Source organism: Lathyrus oleraceus, chromosome 6 (genome assembly GCF_024323335.1).
Source record: "Lathyrus oleraceus cultivar Zhongwan6 chromosome 6, CAAS_Psat_ZW6_1.0, whole genome shotgun sequence".
NCBI lineage: Eukaryota > Viridiplantae > Streptophyta > Magnoliopsida > Fabales > Fabaceae > Lathyrus > Lathyrus oleraceus.
The window spans coordinates 495,060,994-495,078,151 of NC_066584.1; the positions used below are offsets into that span (position 1 = coordinate 495,060,994).

The 17,158-nt window shown below is 33.3% G+C and overlaps 1 protein-coding gene and 1 non-coding gene across 2 annotated transcripts; one reads left to right on the forward strand and one right to left on the reverse strand.

Moving 5' to 3' along the window:
* Positions 1–976: 976 nt before the first annotated feature.
* Positions 977–1,083, forward strand: LOC127099412 (small nucleolar RNA R71). The gene has a single exon (XR_007793916.1). It is a non-coding gene; the product is annotated as a small nucleolar RNA R71 (small nucleolar RNA).
* Positions 1,084–14,997: 13,914 nt separating this feature from the next.
* Positions 14,998–16,632, reverse strand: LOC127092076 (ethylene-responsive transcription factor ERF118). Its single transcript, XM_051030864.1, has one exon. The coding sequence runs from the start codon at positions 16,407–16,409 to the stop codon at positions 15,321–15,323; it is 1,089 nt and encodes a 362-aa protein (XP_050886821.1). The 5' UTR covers positions 16,410–16,632; the 3' UTR covers positions 14,998–15,320.
* Positions 16,633–17,158: the final 526 nt, after the last annotated feature.

A 17,158-nucleotide genomic window follows, 5' to 3' on the forward strand; every position in this document is an offset into this window, starting at 1 on the left:
GCTTGATTATCTTTGTTATCATTCACTGCTTCCTTATCTTTAATATCTTTATTTCTTTGTTTTTCATATCCTATGGGTTCCTCTTTTTGTTCTTCTGGAGTAGTCACAACATTTTCTTTTGGTGGTTCTGGAATTTTAGGCCCATCATATTGAGTTCCGCTTCACAGCAAAATATCGTTAGCATGGCCTTTAGGGTTAGGTTGAGGTTATCCAGGGAACAATCCTCCTGGTGTAGCCTGAGCATCTTGTTATTATGCTACTTGACAGATTTGGGTTTCCAGCATCTTGTTGTGGGCTACCACGGAATCAACCTTGTTTCCTAATTGTGTAATCAGTTCATGAATATGGATGTTTTGGTTCATGAATTCTTTATTCTGTTGAGTTTGAGTCATGATAAAATCTTCCATGATTTTCTCAAGGTTTGACTTTTGAGGGGTAGTTTGTATCGGTTGTGTTGGTATTTGGGCTTGGAAACCTGCTGGTCTTTGAGGTGTAGAGTTTTGGGGGAAAACTGAGTTATTGCTCTTGTAAGAGAAGTTTGGGTGATTCCTCCATCCAGGGTTATAAGTGTTCGAATAGGGGTTTCCTTGGGCATAGTTGACCTGGTATGGGTTTGTTTCAGCTAGTAGAATGCATTCAGAAGTCACATGTCCTGGTTTTCCACAAATTTTTCATCCGGGTTGTACTGCAACTACGGTAGTTGTAAGGTTTATGGCTAAGCTTTCGACCTTTTAGGTTAGGGAGTTCATATGGTCTAGGCCACTAACCTCGTATATACCTCCTTTAGTCTCTTTCTTCTATACGTATGTATGCTTTGTACCTCACTGGTAATGGTTTTGAGTCATGTCCTCAATGAGTGTGAATGCCTTGGGGGTATGGTTTGTTTATTAGCGCACCACCAACGACATCATCGATAGTCATCTTTGTGTTATAGAAAATTCCATTGTATAAGGTGTGGATGATTAGCCATTATTCTAATCCATGATGTGGACAAGCTCTTAATAGCTCTTTGTACCTTTCCCAAGTATCGAAAAGGGACTCATCATCCTGTTGAGTGAATCAGGTAATTTGGTTACATAGGACAATGGTCTTACTAGGTGGAAAGTATCTAGCAAGGAATACTTTCTTCAGGTCATTCCAAATAGTGATGGAATTAGCTAGAAGGGAATCTAGCCATGATCGCACTCTGTCTCTGAGGGAGAAAGGGAATAAACGTAAATGTATTGCCTCAAGAGCAGCATTATTGCATTTTAATGTGTCGGCTAGTTAAATAAAAAATTTAGGTACTGGTTTGGGTTCTCTGTTGGGAGACCAGCGAGTTGGTTCTATTGCACAATTTGCGACAAAACAGGTTTGAATTCGAAGTTGTTAGCTATAATAGTTGGGTTGACAATACTTGAATGAGGATCTTAATTATAAGGTAAGGCAAACTCTTTGAGTGGCCTACGGTTTTGGTCTTCTGTCATTGCTCCTTTGATTCGTTGGAGCAAAAGTCGAACTCTTACGTATCTTTCTAGTTCAGCTATTGGATCTTTTAAAGTTTCGGTACAGCGAGTTCTTCATATTGACCAGAAAGGGTTACCTTAATATAAATGGTGTAACAACAGGTTACAAAATTTTACGGTATTGTTCCCCGGCAGCGGCGCCAAAAACTTGATCGCGACTTTATAAGTCAATCGGATTACCTAACTGCAGGTGTACAGTCTATCGCATAGTTTTAAAAGATATCGATCCCACAGGGACCTAACTGATAACCTATCGTTTCTAGTTGCTACGGTGTTTATCTAAAGCGAATGAGTTGAGAAAATAATAGATGAAATAAATAACTTTAATAAATTCAGGAAAATAATACTGGGATGTGGCTCTCATCAAACAACAATAATCTTGATTGTTTCTAAATAGGATTACATTACGTGGCAATATTTTCTACTTTGAAAAGAATTTAATTGAACAGGAAATGTCACTTTCGCGTATTCATAACCGAATTTGACTCTCTAATTTATACTGTCAACTATAACATATGATTGGCGCTTATTGCGTTAAAGTAGTAAATCCTATTTTAAGAAATTAAACTTTTTACTCGGTTGAAAAGTAATTTTGATTGGAAAATTTAACTTAAAATGGTTCCAGGCTTTCGCTCAGGTAACCGGATCATAAACCTATAGACGCGTCCGCAAATAGTTTTAAAAATTCTTTCTAGAAATATTAGACTTTCCTAATTAATTAACAAAGTGCTTTCGCGGTATTCGTTAATCAAATACAAACCAATTTTATTCTTTAGTGTCGGACGACTTTCGATTTTACCCAACGTTTTCGAGGCTCTACTTTCATAGTGACCGATTGAGTTCGAAAAAATTGTATTAAAACCAAAACAACCCACAATTGAAATCCTAAAGAAACAACAGTTAGAGTGCCGCCAAATGACGGTCCTCACATCCCAGCATCAATAAATTAGCTGGACATGTTTACGACAAACATAAAAATATAGATTTATGATTTAGAAGTAAACATTTCGGAAAGGTAATTGAATTGAAAAGAGCGGTTTAGAAATTGGTTTTGAAGACGAAATAACGAAAAGAACATGTAATTAACAAAAGTAAAGCAATATGATGCAAGAAATAAGACTTGAAAATAAAAGAAGAAGTGTGAGACGAGGAAAGTAAATTGCGAGTAAATAAACAAAGTGATATAATAAAAATACATAATAAATTAAAAACCTGCTCCAAACGGAGACTTGAATCTGGTACAAAATAAATTGTTGAAGAATTGTAAAGAAATATAAATGATGGCAAGATTAAACTGCAACAAAATAAAGTGCTCCAAACTCCATACAAACTCAATGCTCTCTAGTGCTATAACCCCTCGATGTGACGAGTTATAACTTTAATCGATAATTCTAGTGCTTAAGATTGTGCTAATCTTGGATGCCTTGTAAAATGAAGTTTTTCACCTATTTATAATGTTCCAAGGTCCAAAATATCAAGTGGGAGGTTTCTTCATTTGTGGGAGAGAATGTAGGAGTACATGGAGTGAGTGGGAGACCAAGCAATCCCACTTTCCAATCGCATGGGCCTCACAAAGGATGGTGAACGCCATACCAAGGCGGCGAACGCCACCTTCCCAAAGTGTGGAAGAGTTGGTCAATTGGTCGTTAGTGGGTGGAACACGTCATTTTTATTATGGCATTCTCCATGGTGAACGCCGCGTAGATCGCCTTGAGTGTAATTTCCCATTTTTTCTTTGTTTTTCATCTAAATCACTTTGTTTCTTCGCATATGGCTCCTATACGGTCAAATACTTGAAATGCAGACAAAATACCCATATAACACTGAAAATAGAGGTAAAACGAGAATAAAACATGTACAAAATGAGTCAAAATACCCTCTGCTCAACAAAATCTTATGCGACTCCACCACCACCTTCATCTGTGCCGTCATCTCTCACTCCCACAAAGCCGCCGTGAATCACACTCCAGATTCACCGCCGTATTCTCTTCTTCCATCCATCGACCAATGTGCGATGGCGTTTCTGTCCCCATAAATTCGGTACCCCATTGTGTTCTCTTGTTTTGATGTTTGATCTTTTTTGTGTGTAGATTGTTGGTGTGTTAGAGATGTCAAATTAATTTTGTTATCTCCTTGATATCAATGAATGTGAGTGTTGAGATTGTGAATGTTTGAGTTGAAAAAAAAGAGGAAGGAGTGAGCAGAGGAATAACAGAGAAAAGAAGTTTTATTTTGTCCCATTTTTGTTTTATTTTATTATATTATTTTGTCTTTTATTATGTGTTAACAAAGCATGCCATATGTCGCTTTTTGATTGGTGATTTTTTTAATTCAAAAATTGCCAAAATTATTACTTGTAGGTTATAAAGAGGCGTCGCCCCATGTCCACTTTCACCTTCTTTTTTCAAAAAAAAATCATTTTATTTTATATATATTATTAAGTATATAAATTAGGGTTGATTTTTCCTTTTGGGCCTTAAGTATATAATGGTCTTATAATTGTTTTTTTTTAACTTTAATCATCCAATTTAATTTAATTTCTTTTAAATAATGAGCATTTAATTAGATAGTTAGGTTAGTTTTTAAGTTAATTGTTTGATTATTCTATTTGTTTGATTAATTTAGTAGTTAGGTAACTTGAGCTTAGGTAATTAATCAACTAGTTAATTTGGGATATAACTTCGCATATAGTCTCCATTCGATTAAATCTCCAAGTTTGTGAATATCATCCCATTGTGTAACACATAAAAAGTCCCGATTAAACTCAAAAAAAACTTTGTACATAATTCAAACTTTTTCACAAATCAATTCAAAATCGAATCAAACACTTGATCTAACGTCAAGTGTTTTTCTCTGCTTAATCAAATGCTTTCATAATAAATTTCAAATGTTGATCCAACATCAAGTCGTTTTACGCGCAAAATTCTTTTTCTTAATAAAATTTAAAGAAAATGTCCAGGCGTGCGATTCGTCTGATGTTGTTTGCGCCACAACACATGGGCTTGGGTTTATTAAGGAGCTAACACCCATATATATATATATATATATATATATATATATAATATATATATATATATATAATTATATATATATATATAATATATATATTATATATATAATATTATATATATATATATATATATATATATATATATCCTAGCTTCTAATTTATTTGATCTAATTGTTTTTATTTTCACTCTTGACTTATTTTTTATTTTTCAATTATATTAATTTATTTAAATTATTTAAATTTACTTTATCCTTTAATTTGATCTTTTATTTTAGAGTTTATTTTTTGTAGTCATCCTTAATCAAATTAGTTTAATTTTCAAATCAATTTTCCATATAGTTGTTTAGTTATCTTAAATAATTTCATTTAGTCTTTTATTTAATCGTTTTAGTCAGTTCATTTAAATGTTCAAATTTAGTTTAATTATTTTTCACAAAGACAAAAGAAAAATACAAATGATTCCCTTTAGGTCATTAAAATTAAAAAAATAACAAAAAGATAAAAACTCTTTTTCATAAATTAAAAACAATCTCCACCCATCAAATCTCTTTTATGCCCTTGTGCACCTTTCAAAAATCTTTTCATAAAAGGATAGTCCAAGTTACGTTCAAAGCGAAACAAAAACAAACGATTAAGTCTACATCATGCCAACAATACAAACCAAGTTTAAACACAAAAATAATTTAACATTATTCTATAAAAGTAACTCGCACGCAAACTTTTTTAGAACGAACTACAATGCTCTGATATTCTCATTGCACCTGAGAATACGTAGGCACGAGGGTTTGGATCCTTGACGAGCTCAATAATTTTTTTTTTCTTTTTTCCATTTTCTTTTATAAATAATTCCTCTTTTAATACTTTAATAAAAACATATTGATGAAAAAGAATAATAATAAAACAAATCTTCCTTTAACAAACAACCAACCCTAGAATTAAAGAAGGCTCTCGTTGAGTACAACGGATGTGAGAGGTGTTAATACCTTCCCTCACATAATTGACTCCCGGACCCATATTTGGTTGTGACGGTCATCTTATCCTTTCTCCTTTAGGAATAAATAAAGAACGGTGACGACTCTGTTAGTCCATCCGCGAGTGTACATTGCGCTTCGCGAGGTCGTATTTTTCGAGATGCGACACGTTCTGTCATGTTGTGACTAAATGTTTCTTGCTCGAGCATCTTCTTTGAGCATGTCTTTCACATCACCGTCCTTACTTTCCATTTAAACCTTTTCGAACAACAAATATTAGGAATAATAACTACTAGAACATTCCCAATATATTGGACAACATTATTTTCATCACTCTGTTAAATACGAGAACATGAAAGAGGCCAATATCCTGTCACAGTTTCGCCGCTCCTAAATTGCATCTACCAACTCCCCTCTTTTAGATCCTACACAAAAAGGAAAAAAACATTAGCAGTAGCTTCATGTGAACGAAGAAAATGAAAACAACGCCAAAACACACATTTTGATTGAAATTCATATGTAAGTTATGTTACAGAGGTACCGATGTTATCATTTGCAGCAAAACTAAACCAACTTTAGAGGACTAACTTAAAATGTTGTGATCAAATATTAAAAAATATAGTCAATATTCAATGATTAAGCAATACTCTTTGATTAGTCATCTAGCTATTTTTAGTCATCTAACTATTTGAAATCCCTTTGAGTGAAATCTTATTGAAATAAGTTAAAAACAACTTATAAAAATATCCTAATATCCTAAGTGAGAATTTGGAATAGCATTTAGAGTGTCAATCTCACATACTTATGCATATTTCAACTTATAATTAATAACTAAAGGCTTTCTTACCTGTTGACCTTGTTGGTGCACAAGGTGATAAAAATGAATAATGAATAAGAGAGAGAAGAGAGAATAATAGCAAACTTTCACTACTCTTGAAATGGTTACAAAATGGTTGCACACAAAATGCATACACACACTACAAAAGAATAAAGGTACAATTTACTCACACCACTCACTTGCTTAAATACATGTGGTACTTTAGGAGAAATACTAAAATGCCCTCTAACAAACTCTGTCTATAAGTTTCTGAAAACTATGAATTAATTCTAACATCATCCCTTAATTCATATTCAGCTTACCAAAACTAACAACACCAATTCCATCCCTTAAGCGGAGAAATTGATCAGTCTTGATCGTCTTCGTCAGAACATCTGACAGCTGCTTCTAAGTGCTATATTGCACAACTTCTAGCACTCCATTCTGAACCTGATCTCTCAGAAAGTGATACTTAGTCTCAATATACTTGCTTCTCCCATGCAGCACTAGATTCTTGGCAAGATTGATTGCAGACTTGTTATCAATCATCGTCTTCAAAGGCTTGTTTACCTTGATCTTTAGATCCTGCAGTAAATTCAGAAGCCACACAGCTCTACATGCAGTCACATCACCTACAATATATTTTGTTTCACAGATTGACAAAGCAACAACTGGTTGCTTATTGGAATACCAAAAAATAGGACTTTTGAGAAACTTAAATAAGTGCCCAGAAGTACTTCTTCTGTCAACTCTGTTTCCACCCAAATCAGAATCTGAATAGCTCAAAAGTTCTGAGCCAGTTTCAGCACCAGAAGGGAACAAAACTCCATACTTTAGAGTTCCCTTTATATACCTCGGAACTCTGACAGCAACTTGGTAGTGAGACCACTTAGGTTTATTCATAAACCTACTCATTATTCCAACTACATAGCAAATATCAGGTCTGGTATTACACAAATACCTCAGAGACTCTACCAACTACTTGAACGTTGTCGCATATACATCATCACCATCAGAATTAAAATCCAATTTCTGATTTGTATCAGCGGGTGGGACAACAACTTTACAATTCAGCAACTCAAACCTCTTCAGAAGCTTAAGTTCAAATTTCAGTTGATGTAAAATTATGCCTTTCTCAGAGTACATAATCTCCATCCCTAGAAAATAAACCATATTTCCTAGATCAGTCATCTCAAACTCATTCATCAGCTCTTTCTTGAACTTATCTATCTCATGTTCACAACTTCCTGTTATCAATATGTCATCAACATACAGACACACCAGAATCATATTGCCTTCATATGTATGCTGAACATAGACACCATACTTCATCTCACATTTCTGAAATCCTTGCTTCTTGAAAAATGAATCAATTTTAAGATTCCAAGCTCTAGGGGCTTGCTTCAGTCCATACAAAGTTTTGTGTAATTTGTACCCCATCCCTTCCTGATTCTTTTTCTCAAATCTAGAAGCTTGTGACACATAAACCTCTTCTTCTAATTAACCATTCAGAAATGCAGATTTCACGTCTAAATGCATCAGAGGCCAATTCATGTTAGCAGCTATCGTAATCACTAGTCTGATTATTTCATGTCTTGCTATAGGCACAAACACTTCAAAGTAATTTAACCCATGTTTCTGCAGAAAACCTCTTACAAGTAATCGTGCTTTTTGTTTTCCAATTGATCCATCTGGATTTAGCTTCACCTTATAAACTCATCTCACGCTGATGGCTTTCTTGTTCTTTGGAAGTTCTATCAGCTTCCGAGTCTTGTTTCTCTCTATGGCATCAAGTTCTTCTTTCATGGCCTTCAGCCAAACTTTCTACTTGAGAGCTTCTTCCGTACTCACGGGTTTATAGTCTACTAACATGGCACACTGAATAACTTCTCCTTCAGAATCTACTTCAGTATCTTGCAACATGTTTCTGATTCTTTGTGGCCTCTGAACTTATTCAAAAACTTCTGATTTCAGAACACTATCCGATGCTAGAACTCCAGAAGTACCAACTTTAGAAGCATGACCACCTTTAGAATCTGGAATACTCCCAGAATCTGGACTACCGCCAGAATTTGAATCACCATCAGAATCAGATTCTTCCTCAGAGTCATTTTTGCCTTCTGATTCTGACTCACTCTCATAATCATTTTTAGGCTCTGACTCATCTTCAGAATCAGAATCAATATCTCCAGAAGTTAACGATGAACCGGAGTTGGATTGAGACTTGCTCCAATCCCATACTTCTGACTCTTTCATAATAACATCTTTGATGACTTCAACCTTATTAGTGAATGGACAATAAAGCTTATAAGCACTTGTACTATGATACCTCACCAGTAGCATCACCTTGCTTCTATCATCCAACTTCTTTCTAGTAGCATCTGGAACGTATTTATAATAGACAAAACCAAATACTCTGAAATGACTCACACTTTGCTTATCTTCAGTCCACCTCTCAAAAGGAACAATTTCCTTCAGCTTCTTGGTTGGACACCTGTTGAGCACATATGTTATAGTGGCAACAGCTTCTCCCCACAAAGTTTTAGGAAGCTTCTTCTCCTTCAGCATGCTCCGTGTTATATCAAGCAAAGTTTGGTTTCTCCTTTCAGTAAGACCATTGTGTTAAGGAGTATATGGAGTAGTCACTTCATGCTCAATTCCATTCTCCTCACAGAACTTCTTGAACTCTATAGAGTTATACTCACCTCCACCATCAGTTCTGAGAATCTTCAGAGTCAGACCACTTTGTTTCTCAGCATTGATTCTAAATTTCTTAAATTTAGAAAACACCTCTTGTTTGAACTTTATAAAGGATACTCATGTCATCCTTGTGAACTCATCCACAAATGAAACAAAGTATTTATTCCCTCCTAGTGAAGGTTCTGGAAATGGTTCACACACATCAGAATGCACTACTCTCAAAGCATGTTTTTCTCTTGGAGCTACTTCTGATGCAAATGACAGTCTTGGTTGCTTCCCTCTCATGGACACACTGCATGACTTTTATGGTTTCTTAATTGTAGGAATTCCACATACCAGTTTCTTTGAATTCAAATTCCCTAAGCTTCTGAAGTTCAAGTGCCCAAATCTTTTGTGCCACAACTCACTTTCCTTCAGGACACTTGTTGCGCTAAGTCATTCAGAGTTTGCAATTTTAACATTCACCTTGAATGTTCTATTCCTTCCCTGTTCTGACTCCATAATCAACTTCTGATTACAGTCATACAGCTTCAAAAGATTGTCCTTCATGGTAACTGAAAAAACCATTTTCAATTAATTGACTTACACTCATCAGATTGCTCTTCATGTCAGGAACATACCAGACGTTCTGAATTAACGCAGATTTGCCATTATTCAGAATTACTCTAACATTTCTCATTCCTTCAGCATTCAGATACTTATCATCAGCACATCTAATCTTGGTCCTCTTCCTAGAGTCAAAATCAACCAGCCATTTCTTATTTCCAGTAAGATGGTTTGAATAACCAGTGTCCATATGCCATCACTCTTCTAGAGACACACTATCAGAATCAAAAGCCACTAATAACACATGTTCATCATCATAACTTCTGTCTATATTCGCTTCTTCTGATTTCCTCTCCTTGTCTAACCAACAATCTGCAGCAAAGTGACCAAACTTCTTACAATAGTAACATTGAACTTTTCTCTTATCATACTTCTCCTTTTCCTTCTGACTTTCAGAAATTGAGGTTTCTAACTTATGAGACCTACCATGTCTTTTCTTGGCTTCTGACTGAAACTACTTCTGGTCTTTCTTGACAAAAGAAGCTTTTAGAGTCTGCTCTACCTCTCTCAGAGGTTCTTTCAGTCAGACGCAACTCTTGCGCCTCTAGATTGCTTTGCAACTCTTTTATTCTCATGGTGCTCAAATACGTAGAATGTTCAATTGCTACAATGATGTAATCAAACTGAGGAGTAAGATACCCAAGTACCTTCATAATGACGCTTTCCTCATAGAGTTTCTCTACACGACTTCATCTCATTTGTGATCAGAATCACTCTAGAGATGTAGTCAAGTACCTTCTCATTATTCTTCATGCTAAGATTCTCATACTACTTACGTAGTGACTGAAGTTTTACCTTCTTCACTGATGCATCACCGTCGTAGCACCGCACCAGTGTGTCCCATGCAACTTTCACCATCGTCGAATCAACAATTTTCTCAAACACATTCACATCCACACACTGATGGATGTAGAACAACGCCTTTTGATCCTTCTTCCTCAGATCACACTGAGCATTTCTCTGCGCATCTGTTGTATTTTCTGGAAGTGCAACCTGAACGTAACCATCGTTGATGAGATCAAGAACATCTTGAGCTCCAAATAACACGCGCATTTGAATCATCCAATGATTCCAGTTCTTACCATCGAACACTGGAAGCTTGGTGCTCAAATTACCATTTTCGTTCATCTTCAACCTCGTACAATACACTCAAATCTCACATAAACACAGTGTTTCTCAATCCCACAAAATCAAGATATGTGATTTTGTTATGATTCTGAATAGAAATTCAACACGAATTCTCCAAAAATAAACCAATCTTACAATGTCGTTTCACTCGTGTTTCCCGTGGTGTTTCCTTGTGGATCTGAGCCGGAGATCTAGATACCAATTGTTGGTGCACAAGGTGATAAAGATGAACAATGAACAAGAGAGAAAAGAGATGATAATAACAAACTTCCACTACTCTTGAAATGGTTACCAAATGGTTGCACACAAAATGCACACACACACACACTACAAAAGAATAAAGGTACAATTTGCTCACACCATTCACTTGCTTAAATACATGTGGTACTTTAGGAGAAATACTAAAATACCCTCTAACAAACTTTGTCTACAAGTTTATGAAAATATATGAATTAATTCTAACAGACCCGTGGGGAACACCATGGGACTGAAAAGTGGGTCTGGAATTATAAATAGAACCCTGGTACTCAATACCCTTAGCAACATTAACTTTGGCATTTATACTCCTACTCCGCCTTCTCCCCTGCAAATGCATATTCTCATACACGTCCCATCAAACCACCCTTCTCTCTCAGTCAGAAGCTTTCAGCAACCAATTTTATTAATCTTTTAACACAATAGGCTCTGATATGCTATTAACTCAACCAAATCATACAAGCATACACATGATGATAAGCTATCTTGTTCAAGATTTAATTGTATAACTCAAAAACCTTATCTAATCTAATCTAATCTAATATACAACCAGTTTCAATACTCTATAAATTCTCAACCAGCAACACCGCTGAACGAATTTGGTGCCAGTGCCAGCGTCGGTGAATGTGACAGTGGAAATGGAATTAGAGGTGGGAGAACTATAAGCCTCTTGTTGACAACCACATCACCTAGGTAAGAAACCGATGATTCTCCTAGGTCATACAAAAAAACTAATTAAAGAAATTGATAACGTTTTCTGATGCCAAGCAAATCAATAGCTAAGAAATCCAAAAACACAAACACTAATACTTTGATTTTGGAGAATAAGTGAAAAGTGAAAACGATAAAGAATTTTAGATTCTATAACAAGCGAAGGAAAATGGATGAAGAAATAGAGAGACAAACTGGATCGAACTCTGGACTTCAATTTCTTGTGCTTGAGAAGTTTCTTCCGATACCCGGAGACCGCACTACGGCGTCGCGTAGTATCTTTTGTGTCTGTCATGGTTCTGGTGCTACGAAATTGGAAAGATGAAAAAGGTGAAGGTTAGGCCGAACAAAATCGAACGATGGAGTAGAGAGTAATATACCATTTCTTTTACCACTACCCCAATTAAAAATTAATTAAAAAACCTATTTATAAAACTAAAAGATTAGTTACTAATTACTTCGTCAAATTCTAATATTAGTTAATAATTTTTTTTTCAAAAAATTTAATGATTGAAATTCATAAGTAGCTTAAAAACTGAAGTTCATCTTATTAAAGATAAACAAATGGGATGTCGCGAGTTCGAATCGCGCCCCTGCATATGATATCTCTATTCAACTATCAATCTGAGTTGTCTTAATGAAAATAAATGGAACTTCACAAGTTCGAATATGCGCATATTCATATAATATCTCTCTGAACTATCAACTAAGCTGCTTTAACGAGATTTAATAATATATCATTCTAACTATTAGTTTTGAATTATTTACAAATCCGTTATTTTAATTTTTGAAAATTCTACTAATATTTATGAGATTCTTAAAAATAAAATTAATATGCACTAAAAAAATGAAGTCGAATTTAAAATTAAAAATAACTAAAAACATAAGTTAAAAAAGTAAAATGGATAAAGTATATTTTGGATATTAAAATAAAAAATATGATTAATTTTAAAAAGTATTTACATATTTGTAAAGTGAAATGGTCAATTTTTAAGTTAAAATTAATTATAAAAATAATAAAAAGTGAACTGAAAATATTAGATATAAGATTAATTAAATACATGGTATTAACAATGTCATAAATTAATTGCAACATTCTAATTTTAAATGAAATAAAAGTGAGCTAAAATCATTGCATATAAGAATAATTTAATTTATTAGAATTTTTTATGTTTAGAATTCTATTTAAAAAAAATATTTTTTAAACAATATTTTTTCAACTTGTTATTATAATATAAAAATAAATATATTATTTGTATTAAAAATTGTTTAATTGACCTGGTGAAATAATTTAACTTTTTATTTGCAAAAAACAATTGCCTAAAAAAGTTATTAGAAAAAGCTTTTTTCTGCTAATTTCTTAAAACTGTGTTTTTTTAGCAAATTCAACCGATATATCTGCAACAAAATATTATTGGAAAATATAATCAAATACATATTTAACAGGAAAATCCACAAATAAACCTACAGAATTTACTATTTACATAATCTTTGTTAAAAAAAAATTATATATAATTAATTCGCAGGAAAAGAGAGTATTAGTGAAACACCTAATTCCTCAACTTTGAGTTTAGCACCATATGATTTCACCCGTAACTAAAGCCATTACATGAAATAGAAAGAAAGAAAAATTAAATCTATATTTTAACATTATTGAAAAGACCATTCCAAAATTAATTTCTTTCATACCAAAAACATCATTTTAAAAGGATTATACAATGTCATTTTAGACAAAAAATACACAACAAGAAACAATAAAAATAGACACATACCATTCATGTTTTATCCAGCCCACATTCTAAATATTTTCATATAAATCAAAACATTTTCTTTTTTAATATTGATCAAAACAACTTAAAGATACTTTTGTCACACACAAAGAAAGTTCTCAAATCTAGAATTAATTTTTTGTCTTCTCATATGTGAGGTGAAGTTAGATTTATTAATATATATCCATAAAAAATAGGTGCATTATTGATACTATAGTTTATTACAAAATCAGATAATTTTCTAATTACAGAAATATAAAATCCTACATCACATGTTGATCACAAAATCTGAGCAAGAATCCATTCGTACTATATAAATGATATGTGGAAAAAAGAGTGAATCAAAATATGATATTAAATGAAATGCGATACAGCTAGCTTCAGGGACTGTTTTGTAATTTTCACTAATTCTTAAATTCTATAATTGTTCATTTCTATATTTTCTGCCTAAAAACAAAATGTGCTAAAATCAGTTTGTGAATATAGAACCTCAGTTAATAAAGTTTTATAAATGTTAATAGTGTTAGTGTTTAGAATTGAATATATCTCATTATCACGCTATAAAAGTTAATTAAACTATGAGAGTTATATAAAAGTTGACAATAGTAACAACTTTTATATTAATACTATATAATTAGTCTTTGTTGTTTTTTATTTATTTATTTATTTTATAAGAAATAATTAACAATATATTACTTTTTTCCAAATAAGTGTTATATTTTAATTTTAAAAATTAAAAATATATATTATAAAATAAATGTAGCATCAGTTTTTAGAGATTTTTTTTTATTTTATTCCCTAACTAATATTAAATACAACATTTTAATTTATTTATTTTACTTTGTAGTTGTGATAGTTTATATAGATGATTAAATAAAAATAATTTAATAAAATTACTATTTTTTCTATTATTTATTATAAATTTTTAATAGTCAAATACCATATTTATGATGAGACAGTAACATAATAATAAAAATATTGTCCCCTTTTGGGACACAAATAGATTACTCTAATAATAATAATAATAATAATAATAATAATAATAAATACTTTAAAATTAATTTTTATTATAATCATATTTTTAATTTAATATTACTTTTAACATTTTTAAATTATAATAAATAGATATTAAAATTCAAACTAATTCAAATAAGAACCACGAATCAATTAAAAAAATAAAAATAATTGCATGTATATATTACTTATTTATTTATTAATAATATCTTATATATTATTTATTAATTTAGTTTAATTTAATTATTTTTTATTATTTTATTTGTTTTAATCATAATCGATTAGTTTTATTTATTTTAAATATAAAAGAGGAAGTAACTGGTTTATTTTATCAAACACACCCATTGTCAGAATTTTAATGTTCAAAAAACACCACTTTTATTTCTCACACCTTCCATCCCCAACCAACCCATTCATCTACTGATCTTCTACTCAAAATGTAGAATCCTTTTGAAGACATCAGAAATTGAAACATCATCTACAAAAGAAAGAATTTAGTGCATCATAAATATAGACAAAAAAAAACAATGCATTTAATATATATTTGAAGGTTCATTCATCATCCATTGCAATGGAAGAACTTTCAAATTCCATTTTATTACATTATACTAAGAACAAGCAATATAGAAAATTTAAGAACCCTTGGGACGGCTCTAATAGCACAAGAAAACCAAAGGATCCAATGTAACTCCTTCATAAAACTGAAAATGATCTTAGAATCACTGTCAAAATCTCAGAACTTGTCTCAAAAAACAAAACTACATTGTCTTTGACAAAATCTAGAACATAGTACTAGTCCTACACTCTAGTCTCACTTCTAAGAGACTACAAAACTTAGACACATGAAATGTTGTGCTGGAATGGCTCTTCAATCCAACCAGCAAATTCATCGTCTTCACCACCAATCTCGCCAAAATCGAAATCAGGAAGTTCACTAGGTTCATTGTCGTCGAAGCCATGAATGTGAATATCCCTAAACTCACCAAACTCATCGAAATCCTGTCCAAAATCATCGATGTTAAACCGATCAAAATCGAATCCAAACCCAATATTGAGATCAGTCCCAATTGGATTCTCTGCGGCAGCAACAGGTGGCTCTGGCAAGTTCAAAACACTCAGATCTGGAATTTCTAGCTCTTCAAGTTGATATGCCATCATTTCACTAGCTTCATCTTCAGCCGGAGCATCAACCTTCTCCGTTGCATTGGATGCTAGAGTATCCAATTCAAGCACGGAAGAAGGCGATGTATGCGAGAACAAGCTTTCAGAATCCTCCGTAGTTGAAAATTTCTCCGACACAGAAGCATTCGCAGCATCCGCGGAAGAGGTAGTTGCAGCCGGTGCTGGAGCATTGTTGGTGTTGTTGATAGAGCAACTATTGTTATTCTTGATGCATGCTTCTTCTTCTTCTTCATATGCTTTCGCTTCCATTTCAAATTGAAGCCTTTTGGATTCATAAGCTTGTGAAGCTTCTTCTGCAGTGTTGTAAGTTCCAAGCCAGATTCTAGCACCTTTAAACGGATCGCGAATCTCCGCCGCCCATTTCCCCCATTTCCTCATTCGAACTCCTCGATACTTCGCAGAAGATTGTCTCCTTGTCGTCTGAGTCTGAGTCGGAGTAGCGGATGGAACAGACCTCTTCTTGGTTTGGGCTCGTCGTGCCGCGAGACAACTCTTCCTCCTTGCTGCAATCTTCTCCTTCCCATCATAAAAGGAGTTATCTTGAGGAGGAGCTATTGCAGACACAACAGGGATAAAAGGAAGAGGGATCTCGAGGCAGCCCCGCCTTATTCGGCTCGGTTGCAACTCATCTTCGGACGAAGAAGCAGTTGCATAAGGATCATCATAAACTATCTTCAATTTCCTTATCATCTTCAAAGGTTGAGGCCTTGGTTTGGCTCTAGATTTTCTAGAACCCAACATGGTGAAAAAAAAAATCTAAAAACCCTCCAAAAACCCTTAAGAATAATACCCAGAAAATTTGTAAAAAGAAAAAATCAAATAATCAAAGAAAGTGAATCAGAGACCAAAAAATACCAAAAAAATTCTCAAGATCTCTCAAGTGAGATCCCCTCTTAAAAACAAAAAGAGATTAGAAAATTTCTGTATTTCAAATCCTCCAAAACACACAACTCGGCAACAAGTCCTGTTTACACAAAAACAATTTCATCATCATCAGACCCAAAATCTAAAAATTATAATAATAAAACAAATATTCAAGAAATAATAACAGTAAATAAATAACCTTTTTGGCCTCAATCGCATTGAAACAGATGGATTCACAAAAAAATTGCTCAGATGAACAGAGAGAAGATTCAACAACAGAGAAGAAACATAAACAATACAGAGCTTCAAAAGAGCCCCAATCACTTCCAGAATAAGCTGAGAAGACTGAGAAGACATAAATCCACTGTTTATCCTCTTTTTTTGAAGCGATTCCTCCAACAGAAAAGCTTCCTCGGCTCTCTATCTTCACTCGTCAAGAAGAGAAAGAGTATCAACGGTGAGTGACACACTGGTATAAATATAAGGAAAAGAGTGTACTGTGTCTGAGAGAGTGAGAAAGAGAAGGGATCACAAATCTAAGGTCAAGATTTTACTTTATATAAAAGCCAAACAAAAAAACATGAATAAGAAGTGTCTTTTTTCTATCGATCTGGAAAATAGTGTTG

Coding starts and splice junctions, on each gene's coding strand:
- LOC127092076 (XM_051030864.1), bottom strand. CDS start 16,409: ATGTTGGGTTCTAGAAAATCTAGAGCCAAACCAAGGCCTCAACCTTTG.